At 57.2% G+C, this 16,919-nt stretch overlaps 1 protein-coding gene across 2 annotated transcripts in view; it reads right to left on the bottom strand.

Annotated features, from left to right (window-relative positions):
* The window catches only part of SFXN5 (sideroflexin 5), a 93,718-nt gene extending 82,198 nt beyond the window's left edge, over positions 1 to 11,520 (bottom strand). For both annotated transcript variants that reach the window (XM_063401241.1, XM_063401243.1), the window contains exons 1-2: positions 11,409 to 11,520; positions 3,198 to 3,266 (exon numbers count right to left, since the gene is read on the bottom strand). In XM_063401241.1, coding sequence (XP_063257311.1) covers positions 3,198 to 3,266; positions 11,409 to 11,465 — 126 coding nt within the window. In that variant the 5' untranslated portion in view covers positions 11,466 to 11,520. The remainder of the gene's footprint in view (positions 1 to 3,197; positions 3,267 to 11,408) is intronic.
* Positions 11,521 to 16,919: the final 5,399 nt, after the last annotated feature.

The raw sequence follows: 16,919 nt of genomic DNA, 5'->3' as shown, positions 1-16,919 counted from the left end.
AGCCTGCAGAGCCCCATATGTGACACACAGAGCCGGGGGAGTCCCTGTGCCAGGAGTGTGACACGTTCCTGCCACGGGAGCCACGGGGAGCCCAGGGCTGCAGGGGGCTCTGGGAGGGCTCTGGGCTCAGGGGCAGGCTGGGGCTCACCCTGGGGTTTTGGGGATGCTCCCTGCGTGCCCTGAGCTCCACGGGTGCCACCTCCAGCCCGGCCATCACCTTGGGGACGTGTCCCAAGGCCAGGGCCCGTGGGCACCAGCAGCAGCAGCGGCTGCCCGTGGGCGTGGAGATCCAGCTGTGCCCTGCCACCAGCCACAGCCACTCCAGGATTTGTGTCCCTGCTCCCCGGGATGACACACTGGCAGACTTGACTCCAGCTGGCCCCATTGTATTGGATCCACAGTGACAGACAACAGGAGCCAGAAACTTTTTGTTCGAGTGGAGCCAGCAGATGTGACACTGAATAAACACAGACAGTCAATCTGCTGAGTAAGAAGGTATCGTTCGTATAAATAACATACATCTAATCCTGCTTCCATTTTAAACCCAAATATGGGAATGCAAGATGCTCTGCAGATCCAGGCTCTGAACAATGAGATGGAGCAGCAGCAGATCACAGGCAGCCCCTCCGGAGCTCTCCTGAGCTCTGATCTCACTTGGAATTATTATCAGCTCTTCCTCCAGGAAGAGCTTCCCACAGAGCGCTAACAGTGAGTCCAGCCTGATGTCAGATGGGATGAGTTCACCCTGTCAAAATATCTGCTGCCCCCGATGGACCTTAATTACAGAGCAATTAAAAGCATTACTGCCATCGTTTTGTCCCCACACGTCTCCAAGGCCAGCCCTGCACCCCCAGGGGACAGCTCCGGGCCACCCCTGCCATGGCACATTTCCCACTTCTCTCAGAAGTTTGCAAATTTGCGGCTGCCAGGAGATGATTTCGTTAGAGAGGCAGTAATGAGATGAATTAGCAGCCACCAAAGCTCCTCCTCAGAGGTGGCTGCAGCCCTGGCACAGGGCAGGGCCGTGTCTCAGCCCCTGCCCTGGAGCTGGCTGAGGGTCCCCCCAGAGGGGAAAAGCACAGCTCCAACAGGACCCAGCTGTGCTCATCCCCCGAGGGCTCCCTCCTCCAGAACCTCTGAAACACAAGGAGGTTTCTGATTGTGTCAAGAATCTGCTTTATTGACCCATAAATGAGTAAGGGATGAGTGTCAGAGACTGATCACCCTCAGCATCGCTCAGGTCCCCACTCGGAGAGATCCCTGCACCCCTCCTCAAAACACAGCCACCAGCAGGATGGAACACACAGCCACCCAAAAAAGGATGGAGGAAATTCAGTATCACCACATTTCCCAGCAGTTTCCACAGGATTCACCTCCATTCCCATTAGACACTCATTTATCCACTCTTTTTCCCATTTGCCACCAGCTCCTCCGAGCCAAGCAGGGATTTGTTTGTTCCCTGGGAGCCCCAGGCCTGGGAGATGCAGCCATCTGTCAGTGGGAAGGAGCTCCCTGCACAGCCTGGGCTCTGCAAACCCTTCCCAGGTTCTCATTTGAGCCCTCAGCCATCCAAGGAAAGCAGAAATTAAACCTTGGAGTTCTACATCTGCACACCCCAATTATTGTAAACACAGAGCAGAGCGAGCAGGGTGAGCAGAAAGCAGATTTTGTGCCCCAAGAAGTGACCCAGGTGATTGTTTTGCCAAGAGAATTCTCCAGGGAAGGGGAACTCGTGGGGACATCCCCAGAGATGCTGCAGGTCTCCTGAGGCACCCCTGCCTTGGAATTCCAGCTCCCAGAGGAAATGCCAGAGGGCATTGCCCTCCCTGGAAAGCCCCCAGGGCACTCCTGGAGACCCTGAAGCTCAGCCCTGTCCTTCCAGCCCCAGAGGTGGACACCAAACCTCCCAGCCTTGTTGAGGTTCACTGGGGAACCCAAAACTGCTCAGATTTGACCCAGGATAGAACTGGGCTAACTCAGATTTTGTCCTTTTCATTCCCTGGGTTTCACCTTCTTGAAATCAAAAGCTGTCTGGAAAAATGAAGTTACACCATCTGATCCCTCTAACCCACACCCTTTCCAACCTCCCAAAGCCCTGGAAAGGTTTGGAAAGGCAACCACGGGAAGGTGGAGAAGTGTGGTTGAACCAGAGGTCACCCCATGGGCTCAGAGCTCACCCAAATCCCTCTGCAATCCATGGGGAGCCACCAACAGGAACATTCCCTGCAGGGCAGAGGGGATTCAGCCCTTGAAAAGTGCTGGGGAGGGCCTGGAGCACCAGGAGACGCTGAGGGAGCTGGGAAGGGGCTGGAGAATTCCTGAGGGAGCTGGGAAGGGGCTGGAGAATTCCTGAGGGAGCTGGGAAGGGGCTGGAGAATTCCTGAGGGAGCTGGGAAGGGGCTGGAGAATTCCTGAGGGAGCTGGGAAGGGGCTGAGCCTGGAGCAAAGGAGGCTCAGGGGGACCTTGTGGCTCTGCACAAGTTCCTGCCAGGAGGGGACAGCCGGGGGGGTCGGGCTCTGCTCCAGGAACAGGGACAGGAGGAGAGGAAACGGCCTCAGGCTGGACATTGGGGAAAAAGATAAAATAAAAGGGAAAAAGCAGCTGTCCTTCACTGCAAATTCAAAGTTTTCTGGCCAAAGGGCAGAATTCCAGCCCAGCAGCAGAACTGTTCCTTCCCCCTCAGTCACTGCCCGATGGAAGCAGGGCTGCAGTAAAGCTGGACAATCCCAAATGGAAAGGAAGGGGCAGGATCCCCAAATCCTGGTACAAACAGGGCAACAACTGAGGAAAAGCTACAGCAAAGCTCTCCTGCAGTGCAGCCCCTGCAGAACCGCACCACAGCCCTCCCTGTGAAATCCTCCACGGAGTTAAGATTTGCTCTCCCATCCCCTCACCCATTTTTGCCATGGAGACCTGTAGGAATTTTCCTCCTGAGCAGACAAAATCAGTGGCAATTCTGCCCAAACCCAGCTGAGGGGCTCCCCAGCTGGCAGAGGGGCTGGGGTGGATTCCCTGGTGCCTGAGGCGAGTTTCTGCTCCAGGTTTAACAGCGCTCTCGGGGCAATCAATCACCCGTGAGACACAAACCCACTGCAAACGCGCCTTCATTACTGCTGCTGTTCACAGCAGAGATTGTTTTTCGTCTCCAGCTGTCTAATAAGCAGTCCTGTCCAAAACAGAGGTGTGCACACATTACCTCGGTGACAAAGAGAGTGCGGGGGTCGATGATGTCCAAGAAGTGCCTGAATCTGCCGTAAAATGAAGTCTGGAAAACAGGAAACAAAAAAAAATAAATAAATAAAGCCACCTTCTCCTTTTCAGGGAGAAATTGCTTTTCAGGGTTTATTTCCTTTGCAGAATGAAGTGTCAACTGAAAAGAAATAATACAGGAGGTCTTTACTGGTAATTTGGGATAGGAGACCCAAACCACTCCAGGATTCCCTGGACTGCTCCCAGCAAAGCCTCTCCAGCAGCTTCTCCATCGAGTTCTCCCCACACAAACACACCCAGCCTGCATTGTCCCCAATGTGCCACCAGGAACGACCAGGCTGCTCCACCCAAGCTGGCCCTGGGCACTTCCAGACCAGGAAAAGAGTCTGGAAGAAGGGGAAAGGATCTGTGAAACACAAGGGGAGGTCATGGGCAGCTCCAGAGGAAAGGAGACTCAGTATTTACACAGTGAAAATTAAAATATCGGTGGAATTTGTACCAACTCCAAGCACCAGACCATGAAATATTGAGGGATTGGGAGCCCCTGGGATACAGGAACAGCATCACTCCAACACCAGCTGGATTCCACGATCCAGAGGCAGGTGAATTCCAGGCCCTCACGCCAAGTGGGCACAGGGCAGCCCAGCCCAGTGGCCCCTCTGGCTCTGGTGGCCTCTCCACATAACCCAGAGCCCCTCAGAGCCATGGGAGGCACAGCAGGAGCTCTGGGATCCAGGGAATTCTCCATCCTCACGTGGCCCATCTCCTGCTGGGTTTGTTCTGCAGGAACGGGCTATAAATACAGGCCTGGAGTGTGGATGGAGCAGCGGGAACGCGTTTAATCACTGCTGGCACCGCTTCCAGAACGTGCTGCTGCTGCTGCTCCCTGCTCATCCAGGCTCTGCCCCCCTTCCAGCAGAAATCCCCCTCCAAGGGCCCTGTCCAGACACTGCTGACCGCCCCTCTGCCACCTGCCCTCACAAACTCTGACATTCTTCCACTTTCTGCGCTGAAAAAAAGGAGAACCCCTCCAAAACGGAACAGAACGGCTCCACACAACTGCAGGGGAAAAGCACAGCGGTTTTTAATGAGCACGGCTCTAATTAACACCACTTCTGGTACTTTCCAGTGGGTTTGAGCCTGACATTTCGCTGCCTCCCTTTTCTCCTGGGCGTGAGATCCCTGCAGGTGCCAGCAGCCTCCCCAGCACCGCTGCCCGACGCTGCCAGGGGTGCAGGGACGTGAGCAATGCCTGACTCAGCCCCTCCAGCCCTCCCTCGCCCACCGCTCATCCCACGGCCCCCGGCAGCCCAGAGCAGTGGGAATTGCTGCTGAACACTGGGAATCGCTGCCTCAAACAACAGCAGGACGGGGGATCTTAAATCTGAGTGGCCCTGCCTTGCCCACTGCCTGTATCACTGTGACACACTGAGAAATGCAGCATTAAAGAGAATTAAAGAGAATTAAAAGGAGCATTGGTGTTTTACACCCACCTGAGCAAGGAGTCAATGACAAGGGAGGGGGAAGGAGACCCCAGGTTCAAAGGGGCAGGGTGGAAATGTCATTTAGAGTTACCAGTTCCCATTTCCCGGCTGTCCAGGCTACTGGGAAGCTGGTCCTGTGTCCCAGGACTGGGTTTGGTGGCACGGAGCTCCTGCCCTGCTCCTGCCTGGCCCAGCTCAGCAAGGCCCAGCTTAAGGACAGGTTTGAGCAGCTCAGCCCCGTGCTGATGTTACCCCAGGCTCACATTCCCTGCTCCTCTCCTGCCCATTGCTGGTGCTCAGCTGGGCAGCTGAGAGTGCCCAGATCCCGAAATCAGGAATGCTTGGGATGGGAGGGACCTTAAATCCCTCCAGTGCTACCCCTGCCATGACAGGGACACCTCCCACTGTCCCAGGCTGCTCCAGCCCCAGTGTCCAGCCTGGTCTGGGGCACTGCCAGGGATCCAGGGGCAGCCACAGCTGCTCTGGGAATTCCTGTGCCAGGGCAGGAGGCAATGAGGGATTTGTCTGGAGGTGCTGCTGCCTGAACTTGTCCATTCTGTGGTCAGAGAACACCCAAACCACCAGGGAACCTGAGTCTGAACAGGTTTGCCCTGGTTTTGTTGAACTCTGGTGAGTCAGAGCCTCATTTCCCCACACCAAGAGCCCTGTGAGAACCTCCTCAGATAGAACCAGGCCCAGGAGAACCTCCTCAGATAGAACCAGGCCCAGGAGAACCATCCCAAACAGAGCCAGGCTCAGGAGAAAACCCCAAACAGAGCCAAGCTCAGGAGAAAACCCCAAACAGAGCCAAGCTCAGGAGAACCTCCCCAAACAGAGCCAGGCTCAGGAGAAAACCCCAAACAGAGCCAGGCTCATCAGAACCTCCCCAAACAGAGCCAGGCTCAGGAGAACCACCCCAAACAGAGCCAGGCTCATCAGAACCACCCCAAACAGAGCCAGGCTCAGGAGAACCTCCCCAAACAGAGCCAGGCTCAGGAGAACCACCCCAAACAGAGCCAAGCTCAGGAGAACCACCCCAAACAGAGCCAGGTTCATCAGAACCACCCCAAACAGAGCCAGGCTCATCAGAACCATCCCAAACAGAGCCAGGCTCATCAGAACCACCCCAAACAGAGCCAGGCTCAGGAGAACCATCCCTAACAGAGCCAGGCTCATCAGAACCACCCCAAACAGAGCCAGGCTCATCAGAACCATCCCAAACAGAGCCAGGCTCATCAGAACCATCCCAAACAGAGCCAGGCTCAGGAGAACCATCCCTAACAGAGCCCTGCTCAAACCCAGATCCAGCAGGGCTCCCTGGGCTCCCCTCTCCAGCCTCCCTCCCTCCTCCTGCAGCGCCCTGGCCAGGCTGGGCAGCTCCTGCACAAACATCCTTTGTTTCCCTGCTCTCCAGCCATGGGACTCCGTGTCCTTCCCTCTCAAGTGGTGTGGAAAGCTCTGCCTCCCTGCTTGGCTTCCCCTCACCCAGGGCATTCCCTGCCCAGTTCATTCTCCTGACTAGGAGCCAAACGAGTTTTGTCAATTCAGGATTGGTTTTCACAGAGCTGCACACAAAACACAAGGCAAAAATACCCCACTCAAACCCCTAAAACAAACAACCCTCTCCAGCAATTCCCAATAATTCAGAAATTTGGGGGAAACTCTTCCCTGTGAGGGCAGTGAAGGGCTGGGCTGGAAATTCCCAGATTTGCTGTGGCTGTCCCTGGATCCCTGGCAGTGCCCAAGGCCAGGTTGGACACTGGGGCTCAGATCCATCTGGGATGGTGGGAGGTGTCCCCTGCCATGGCAGGGGGTGGCACCTGGAGGGGATTTGGGGTCCCTTCCATCCCAACCCAGTCTGGGATTCCATGATTCAGCAAACCAAAAGCTGCCAGGAGATGGAAATGGGATGAGGAGGAGCAGCCCTGGACACAGGAGCAGCTCAGTGCCCTCCCTGCCAGCCCAGCCCAGGCTTCCCTGGGAACTGCAGGCAGTTCCCTTCTCCCAGGCTCGTTCCAGCCCTGCTCCCATCCCCCGTGCCAGACACGGAGCCTGGGAGATGCCCACTCCCAGTTTGACCTTCCACTCCCAAACACCCACCCCGGGCTCCTTCCCCCTTTAATTCCTGGAGCAGCTGCTGTAGTGAACTGGGAGCAGAGTGAATATCACAAATTTCCTGTGATTAATCGGGGGCTATTTTGGGAAGCCCTTCGCAGCAGCCTGCGAGCAGGATGAAGTGGTTGGGAATATTAATTCCCTTCCAAGGCACAGCAGCTCAGGAGGGGGATGTGGGATCTGGGCCGTGAAGGTCCCCCCTGATGCCAAGAACCACAAGGAAACGACTCCTGGTAGGCTCCAGGGATGGCAGAGAAGGTGAGAGGCCATTAGAGAAGTGTTAATCACCTTCAGGAGGAAAAGAATTCCAAGGAATTCTGTGCTGGGCAGCCCTGGGAAGAGCAGGAGGCATGGACACCTTCACCACTTTAATTACAGCCTGATTTTAAACAGGATTTAATTAAACCAGAGCAACAGGCATGCAGGCTTGGGGTGGGGTTGAGCTCAAAACCAGGCTCATGTCAGCCTTAAATTAATTAGGAGAGATTCAAGCTGAAGCAAACAAAATTGAGACAATTGAAGCCAGCTGAGCGATGGGACTGTGACAAGGCACAGCCAGGCTTGTGTCACTGGTGGGCTCCTCCAGCCCACTGCAAGCTTGGGCTAAAACTGTGGAGCCTCTTTGATGTCTCTAATTTGGTTTTCCAGAGGTAAAGAGCCCTGGCTGCAATGGGGAGAAGCTCCTGCAGCTCAGAGCACGGGCAGGGCCAGGTCTGCTCCTGGGGCAGAGCCAGGATGGGGCTCAGGAACCTCTCATGGGCAGGGGGTGTTAAAGCTCACAGCACGAGACACAAAGCAACAAATTCCCCTTTAAATCCAGCCCTGGGTGATGGGGATGTGAAAAAGCCAAGGCAACAGCAGAAGGGACGTGGAGCTGCTGGAATAAATCCAGAGCAGCCCCGGAGCTGCTGCAGGGCTGGAGCCCCTCTGCTCTGGAGCCAGGCTGGGAGAGCTGGGAATGTTCCCCTGGAGAAGGGAAGGCTCCAGGGAGAGCTGCCAGCCCCTGGCAGGGCCCGCAGGGGCTCCAGGAGAGCTGCAGAGGGACTGGGGACAAGGGATGGAGGGACAGGACACAGGGAATGGCTCCCACTGGGAAAGGGGAGATTGGGCTGGGATCTTGTGCAGGAATTGCTGCCTGGGAGGGTGGGGAGGGGCTGGGCTGGAATTCCCAGCTTTGCTGTGGCTGCCCCTGGATCCCTGGCAGTGCCCAAGGCCAGGTTGGATCCTCCTGGGGCAGTGGGAGGTGTCCCTGCCATGGCAGGGGTGGCACTGGGTGGGATTTCAGGACGTTTCCACCCCAGCCCAGGCTGTGATCCCATGACCCTTCTCCCTTTTGAGCCAGCCCCTTCTCCACAGTGACACCCCTGCAGCAGAGAGGACTTTGATCCCATTACTGAAGTGAGCAATAACCTCACACCGAGCAGCAGCTGAGATCTCCTCATCTCCTGCATCTTCATCTCACTGCCAGCTGATCTTGGACAGGGAATCCTGGAAAGGTTTGGGTGGGAAGGGACCTCAGAGCCCACCCAGTGCCACCCCTGCCATGGCAGGGGACACCTCCCACTGGATTTTGCCCAGGATAAAAGTCTGGGCTGCAGGCACTGGGAACACACAGCAGGCTTTGGGAGAGGGAGCACTCAGCAAATCCTCCGAGGAAAAGGAATAAAATCGGGAAATAAAGAAGGGGGGGGAAAAGGAATATTTCTAACAAATTAGCCCTGCTTGTCAGAAAATTAAGTCCTCATCACGCATCTCAAGCCCAGCGTCCTCATTTCTTCTTTCACCTAAAAATAGCCCCGTTTGCAGCGGGAGACGGAGCCTTTCCGGCAGGGCTGGGAAAAGGTGACTCTGCAGAACACGGGACAGCAGGGAGAGCAGGGAGAGCAGGGACAGCAGGGACAGCAGGGACAGCAGGGACAGCAGGGACAGCAGGGAAGGGCATCCCAGAGCCCCAGAGCCGCTCTGGGCTGGAGCTGCCCCTGCTGCTGCCTGTCCTGCCCAGAGCTCCGGGTCACACAGGGAAGGGAATTCCGTTCCCAGCCGCATCCCCGGGGCCGGCTCTGCTCCCGGGCTGTGTTCCCAGCACAGAAGCTCTCCTTGCTCTCCCCGCGGGGATGAGGCTGCCCCTGTCTGTCCCAGCTCCGGGGCAGAGTCCCGGTGCACAGCCCCAGAGCTGCTCCCAGCCCGGGAAAGGAGTGCTGGCATCCCGGGGGATGCGGCCGGAATTCCAACCGGAATTCCAATGCCACAGCTCCCTGGTCCTGCCCAAACCAGCAGAGCAGCCTTTGGCAGCTCCAGCTGAGACCCCAGAAACGGATAAAAAACCTGGGAAGGACCTGGAAAGAACAGGCAAAGCAGGAGGGGAAAGCACGGAACACCTGGCAGGGAAGGTTGGGGGAATCACTGATCCCAGGGGAATGAGCTGGGAAGTGTGGAGGGAACACCAAGGTCAAGGTGGGGGAAAGAAAGATCTGGAAGGGTCCGAGGCAGGGATGGAGGGGCTTGGCTGTCCATGGAAGTGTCTGAGCTGGGATGGAGGGGCTGGGCTCTGCATGGAAGGGTCCGAGGCAGGGATGGAGGGGCTGGGCTCTGCATGGAAGGGTCTGGGACAGGGATGGAGGGGCTGGGCTCTGCATGGAAGGGTCTGGGACAGGGATGGAGGGGCTGGGCTGTCCATGGAAGGGTCCGAGGCAGGGATGGAGGGGCTGGGCTGTCCATGGAAGGGTCTGGGACAGGGATGGAGGGGCTGGGCTGTCCATGGAAGGGTCCGAGGCAGGGATGGAGGGGCTGGGCTGTCCATGGAAGGGTCTGGGACAGGGATGGAGGGGCTGGGCTGTCCATGGAAGGGTCTGAGCAGGGATGGAAGGGCTGGGCTCTCCCAGGCCGTGGTGGGAGCAGGAATGTGAGTGCTGCTGCATCCCGAACGCAGCAGAGCCAAGACAGGATCCATAAATCCCAAGCCCCTTCCTCTGTGACCCCACAATGCTGTCAGCTTCCAGACTGGGCTGTCCAGCCTTGGGCAGGGGGAGCAGGGGAAAACAGGGAATGTGGGATGACAGCAGCAGCACAACCCCTCCTGCAGCTCCCTGAAAATTTACAGGGAAGGGATAAAGCAGAGAAGGGGGTGGTCTGCCATGCTGGGAGCAGCCCCCTGGCAAAGCATTCCCAAAGAATCCATTCCCAAGGGCGCTCCACTCGCTCTGGGAGCAGCAGCCATGAGCAGCTCCCCAGGGCCCGGAGCATCCTGCCACAGCCCTGGAACGTTTCCTCAGCGCTGCCACAAGTGCCAGTCGCTCCTTAATGAACAGAACGCGCCCGTCCCGTGCCTGACGCGCTGCCAAGCGCGCCTGCATCGTCTGTGGTGTCTAGAAGGGAGAAGCTCCTCCTCCTCCTCCTCCTCGTTAAAAATCTCCCTCTCTCCCGTTCCCAGGGGAGTCACCCCCTCCCCGTGGATGTGCCCCGTGACCCCTGCACTGGCAGGGTCGGGTTGGAGGGAACCTCAAGGCCCTTCCCATTCCCAAGGGCAGTGACACCTCCGCTGTCCCGGGCTGCCCAAGCCCCGCAGGGATACGGGCTGTGGGAGGAGGCGGGAGATCCCCCGTGGAATGGCTCCCGTGGGAAACCACAGCTCTTCCCAAAGGGAGGTTGGGTCAAGCAAGCACCGAGTCCAATTGGGGCTGAGCAGGGGTTCTGGATTCTTCCTGGTAGTGGGAATGGTCTCCCTGAGGGTTGTCCCAATGGTGGGACACACTCACATGCCCAAGATAAGGAGCAGCTTCTCCAGGGTGTCCTGCCCAGCTCACGAGGAACTGAAGGAGGTGTTGAGAGCATTTTCATCAGCCTAAATGGTTCCACAAGCACCACAACTTGTCCCTGGTGAACCAGACTGGCTGGAGGCAGCAGGGACATGCCTTACCCCGTACCTGCGCACCTGGGGACAAGTGTGTGGCCTCACCAAAAGCTCCTCTCCCCCTCCAGATGCCAGGTGTGGAGGAGACACAGCATTGCAGATCTGTCACAACATTGTTATACTATTGATCATCCTGGATGTTCTCAACCCAACTCTCGATCCATTGACACCAGAGCTGGACCTTCCCTGCTGAGGTCGGCACAGCACCCACCTGAACGTCCCTGCCTCCTACCCCATCCCAGCGCTGCCCTTCCCCTCCCACGCGCCTTGGGCAGAGCCCGTTCCATGGCACCGGCCCCGCGGGGCCATGCGACATGCGACACTGGGACCCTGCCGGTCCCCGCTGCCCCGGGGAGCGCCCGCGGGGTTCGAACCCGGGACCCTCGGGCCCCCCGCCCGCCGCGCTGCGCCCCGCGCCACAGGGGCGGGAAGGGACGCGCCAGCGCCCGCCCGCCGGGCGACCCGCCGCGGGCAGGGGGCGGTGGCTCTGAGTGACAGCCCGGCCGGCCAATGGCGCGGGGGATGCGGGCCAATCAGCGCGCGGCTCCGCGGAGAGGGCGGGGCGAAGAGGAGCGGGGAGCGGGGGGCTCCGTTCCCGGGGTGGGGGGGCGATGCCGCACGCGGGGCGGGGGCAGCTCCCGCCGCCGCTCCCGGTGTGCCTCCCGCCGCCCCCCGCCGCCGGCCGTACCTGCTCGAAGCGGGGCTTCCCCAGCTGGAACGGGGGATAGTCCGCCGGCTCCGCCATCCCGCAAGCGCCACTTTAAACAGCCTCCCCCGCCGCCGGGCCCCGCCCCCCCGCCGGCCCCGCGCTGATTGGCTGCGGCCAACCGCAGCTGCCGCGGGGCACGCCGGGACATGGAGTCCGCCGGCCGCTGCCCGGGGCGGGGCCGAGCCGGCACCGCCAGCCAATGGGGAGCGCGCCCGCGGGGCACCATGGGAAATGTAGTCCCGTCAGGGGAGCGAGCGGGGATAGGGGGGATCCAGAGTGAGGGGGGGGTCCTGGTGAACGGGACATGGGAAGAAGAGTTCTGCCTTAATTGTGTAATAAACTGAGCAAGTAATAAACCACGGAGAGGTGAAAAACCAAAAACTTCTGAAAAACCACCCCAAATGTTACCAAATTTTCATCCCTACGACGTCTATGGCAAGAAGGACATGGAAAAGATGGAGCGTGTCCAGGGAAGGGAAGGGAGCTGGGAAGGAGCTGGAGAATTCCTGAGGGAGCTGGGAAGGGGCTGAGCCTGGAGAAAAGGAGGCTCAAGGGGACCTTGTGGCTCTGCACAAGTCCCTGCCAGGAGGGGACAGCCGGGGGGGTCGGGCTCTGCTCCCAGGGACAGGGACAGGAGGAGAGGGAACAGCCCCAGGGCAGGCTCAGGGGGGACAGCAGCAGGAATTTCCCCATGGAAAGGGGGCTCAGGAATTGGAGGTACCCAGGGAGGTTTGGAGTGCCCATCCCTAAGGGATCCAAAGCCATGGATGTGGCACTTGGGGACAGGGCAGTGGTGGCCCTGGCAGCGCTGGGATGGTTGCCCTGGATGGTCTCGGAGTTCTTTCCCAGTCCCACCGCTTCCATGGGTCTGTCTCCTTGTGGGATTGCAGGTTCCTGCTCTGCTGGAGCCCCCGGTCCCCGCTGACCTTTGGAGCAGCTGATCACAAATGCAGGAGGTGGCCCCGGCAGCGATCAGGATTTGTGGAGATAAAGCCAAGGTCGTGCGGGGCTGGGGGCGCCGGGGGCACACGGAGCCGCCTGCGGAATTCTCCTCCCCAGATTAGTGGGATAAGAAGTGTCCGGACCTTCAAATGCCGGCGAAATTGTTTGGAGGATTAGGATCAATCCTCCGAGGAAGAGCACGGGGACAGCAAATAGAGGGAGATGTGCTGGAGCAGGGAGGGAAGCAGGGAAGCGTCGGTGGAGGAGAAGCAAAGGCAGCGGGTGACACAGCAGGTCAGGAGCAGGATTTCCATCTAAGGAGGAATTATAAAATACACCTGAAAAAAAAATCTTATTTTTGCTACCCAGGGGAAACTGTCCCGTTTTGCTGTGGGAATGCTGCTGCTGTGCCTTGTGGCGGCAGAACCGATCATTTCCTGTTTTCTTCCCACCTGCAAAGGCACTTTCTGACTTTGGGCTAATTCAGCACTGATCCCGTTCCCTGAATCCCAAATCTCCTGCAGCTCTGGGCGGGAAAGGGATGGGAAAGGGGCTCTGGCCATGTCTGAAGGGTGAAAAGTGGAACAGAAAAGAGCAGGAAAATGGCATTTTATCATTTCTGTTTGTTTTTCCTCAGAGATATTGCTAAAGTCGAGCTGCAGCTGCTGCCTCGGGGTGACAGCCCCAGCAACCCCTCCCCTGCCGTGCTGGGATTCCCAACGGGGACAGGGGGATGAGGAGCCAGGATCCTGCCCAGGAGCACACCCTGCTCCTCCACGGCCCTGCCATTCCTGGGCTCGGGGTTGTCACCCCAGGTGGCTCCAGCCCGCAGGGACATCCCTGGAGCCGCGGGGTCAGCCCTGGTCCCAAACTCAGCCCTCACTCGGGATCGTTTCCCTCTTCCAGCTCCGTCTCAAAGGAGAAATAAACGCAGAAATATAAAACCAGCGCTGCCAAAAGCTCCGGGAGGCCACTCCCCTTCCCAAAGTTCCCTCGCAGAGATCTGCCATGAATATGGATATGGATGCTGCCCCAAATCCCTGTCTCACAGGGAACCCCCTCCCTCCCGCAGCCTGAGCCAGATAATTGCTGCATCCCCAGTGTTGACACACGAAATGTTTGGTAACAACAGAGGGGAGAGAATCTGTTTATCTCAAACCACATTTGGAGTGACATAAGACTATCACTTTTTTGGTTAAATACCAGAAAGAATATCAATTCTTTGGCTGATATCAATCCCACCAGATCCATCCCGACTGACAACTTGTGTTTCCCTGGTTTGGGGAAGGAGGGGGGGTTGCTTCTCCAGTCAAAATGATGGGTTTTTTCCAGGTTTTTTAGGGGGGGAGGCAACAACTCCCCAGCCATGGTGTGGGCTCATCCAGAAACTGGGGTTGGGTGGACAGGTTTGGGTGGGGGGCTCCAGGGGTGGCTCCTGTGAGGAGATCCTGGAGGCTGTGACCCCCTGGAAGCCCCTGAAGGGGGAGTGATCCCCATAAAGCCCCTGAAGGGGTCTGGCCCCATGGGAAGCCCGTGAAAGAGGTGTGACCCCATAAAGCCCCTGAAGGAGCTGTGACCCCATAAAGCCCCTGAAGGAGGCTGTGATCCCATAGAGCCCCTGAAGGAGCTGTGACCCCATAAAGCCCCTGAAGGAGGCTGTGATCCCATAAAGCCCCTGAAGGAGGCTGTGATCCCATGGGACACCCATGCTGGAGCAGGGGGAGAGAGTGAGAAGTGCAACCCCTGAGGAGGAAGGAGCAGCAGAGACAATGTGTGATGGACTGACCACAGCCCCATTTCCTGTTCCCCTGCACCCCTTGGAATGAGGAGGTAGAGAATCATGAGGGAAATTGAGCCTGGGAAGAAAGGAGGGCTGGGGGAAAGTGATTTAAGGTTTGGGTTCATTTCTTATTGCCCTATTCTGATTTGATTAGTAATAAATTAAACTGCTTTCCTCAATCTCTTTTTCCCGTGACGGTCACTGGTGAGTTCTGAGGGATCTCTCCCTGCCCTTATCCCCAGATGAGCTTTTTGTTGTATTTTCTCTCCCTGAGGAGGGGAGTGAGAGCAGCTTTGGGGGGCCCCCTGGTGCCCAGCCAGGGTCTCCCCACCCCTCGAGGGAGTTTTGGGGTCCCAGGCCCCTCCCCCACAGGGACAGCTGGGTGTGGGGCTGGGCTGGCTCCGGGACACAGTCACAGGAACATTCCTTGTCAGCTCCCATCTGCAAAGCCAGATTTGGAGAAAACTTGTGTTGGGCAGCAAAACTCCAGCCTGGACAGCAATCCCAGCCAGCCCCTCCTGCAGGGACAGGAATTATTCCCATCAGTGCCCAGTTAAGGCAAGCCCAGACCCGATGGAGTCAGGCACGGGGGTTCAGCAGGAATAAGGGCTGTAAATCCTCTGTTTTTCCAATTTCCAGCCCAGTTCTCCCCAGCTGGCCAGGCTGCCTTTGCTGGGATGGATCCCCTTTCACAGGGTCACAGCTCAGCACCCCGAGCCCACAGCAAACATTTCCTCCTGAGCCGTGCAGGGTTAACGTGATCCCAGACAGGTGCCCAGCTCCACGGGGGCTCCACGGAGGAAAAACAAACCGGGATTAGAGCTAAGGAAGCTCTTCTGAGGGAGCAGCAGCGTCATTTACAGCGGCTTAAGGGGAGTTAATTTTCTCGACGGAAAAGGCTTGAATGGAGAGAGAAGAGGGAGCTGGGAAGGAAAAGGGCTGAGAGCTGAAAGGTGGGAGGGATGGGGGAAGAGGAGCTGCAGGAGGAGTCTGGGCAGGGATCAGTGCAGAGGGCAGGAGGAACATCAGAGTTCCCGGGAGCACCCATGGAGCCAGGTCCTTTCCTTTCCTTTCCTTTCCTTTCCTTTCCTTTCCTTTCCTTTCCTTCTTTCCTTTCCTTTCCTTTCCTTTCCTTTCCTTTCCTTTCCTTTCCTTTCCTTTCCTTTCCTTTCCTTTCCTTTCCTTTCCTTTTCCTTTCCTTTCCTTTCCTTTCCTTTCCTTTCCTTTCCTTTCCTTTCCTTTCCTTTCCTTTTCCTTTCCTTTCCTTTCCTTTCCTTTCCTTTCCTATTCCTTTCCTTTCCTTTCCTTTCCTTTCCTTTCCTTTCCTTTCCTTTCCTTCCCTTTCCTACCATCCCCAGCACTGCCACCACTGCCCGTGTCCCCAGGTGCCACACGCACAGGGCTCTGAGATCCCTGAGGGATGGGGGCTCCAGCCCTGCCCTGGCAGCTGTGCCAGGCCTGAACAGCCCATTCCATTCAGGAATTCCCCAGTATCCACCCTGACCCCCAGCACAGCCCAGCTCCAGCTCGCTCCAGTCCCAGCCACGCTCCGTGGATGCCCAGGGCACCACAGGAGGAACCTCAAAGAATCCTAAAGCCCTCCCGTGCCCCCACCTGAGCCAGGAGCAGCATTTGGGGAGGAACTCGAGGTCCTGCAGCATTCCCACTGCACAGCACTCGGGGACTGTCAGGGCAGGTGGAAAAGCGGCTGGAGGAGTTGGACCTCCTCCTCCTCCTCCTCCTCGTGCAGCAAATAAACAGAAATGTCACTCAGTGTCCAGGCGCCGTCAGCACAGACGCTGTTGTCAATGAATCAGAAGTGTCTAGGAACAGCTTGAACAACTTTTATTTTTTTTTAAAGTGCTTAAAACGTAAATAACAAGCTCTTTATAAACATTATATAAACATTAGTTGCAACTCTTAAAACATGAGACACACAGAACCCACTTCCTGCGGACGTGAAGAACAGGGAAACCAACAACTCCAAAAATCCCTGACACTTCTCCCACCTGGGGATGTTTTTCCAGGCTTTTAACCCCAAACACGGCGGTTCCTTCCCAGACAAGGCTGTCTAGCTCACACTGGAGAATTCACAATCCTGCAGGTTTGTTCCAGTTTGAGGATAAACCTTGGTGGCTCTTCTGGCCCCAGCAGGGCCAGGCAAGGGGAAAAGAAATCATTGGCCAAAGTTCTTGAGAAGCAAAAACCCAACTGTGGGATGACAGCAAAGGCAGAGCACAGCACCCCGCTGCAGCCTCCAGAACAGCTTGAACATGGAAAAACAAACTCCAGGAGAAAAGAAAACCACAGGAAATTGTTATGGCTGTGCTTAAAACACAACAGGGAGAAGCTGCTGCTGGCCCAGAAAACCTTTGGGGTGTGCTGGGCTCAGCAGAGAGGGACAGAGCTCAGGGCATGCCAGGAACAGAGCAGGAATGCTGCTCCTGTCCCTGGGATCCCAAATAAATCATTAAACAGGGAGGTTCAGTCACTAAACACAGAGATAAATCCCAGATGGGCAACTTGAGAACATTTCCCCAGTTCTCTCCTCATCCCCTCCCTCTCTGAGGAAACTTTCAGGTCCTCAAAACCATTCCCTTGGGAACGTGAGGTTTAACAGCAACGCCACAGACTCCACTCCAGTGCTGCTGTGCTGCTCTCATGCACAGAACTAAAACTGTGGTGAGGGGGAAACCCCCATTTTCAGCACAGCGGGGTGGGGAAACAGAGAGCAGAGATGGGAGCATCTGTGAGACACCTCTCCCAAA

The sequence above is a fragment of the Prinia subflava genome, chromosome 7 (assembly GCF_021018805.1).
Source record: "Prinia subflava isolate CZ2003 ecotype Zambia chromosome 7, Cam_Psub_1.2, whole genome shotgun sequence".
Taxonomy (NCBI): domain Eukaryota; kingdom Metazoa; phylum Chordata; class Aves; order Passeriformes; family Cisticolidae; genus Prinia; species Prinia subflava.
The sequence above is the reverse complement of the archived record's forward strand: the minus strand, read 5'-3'. Positions and strand labels throughout refer to the sequence as shown.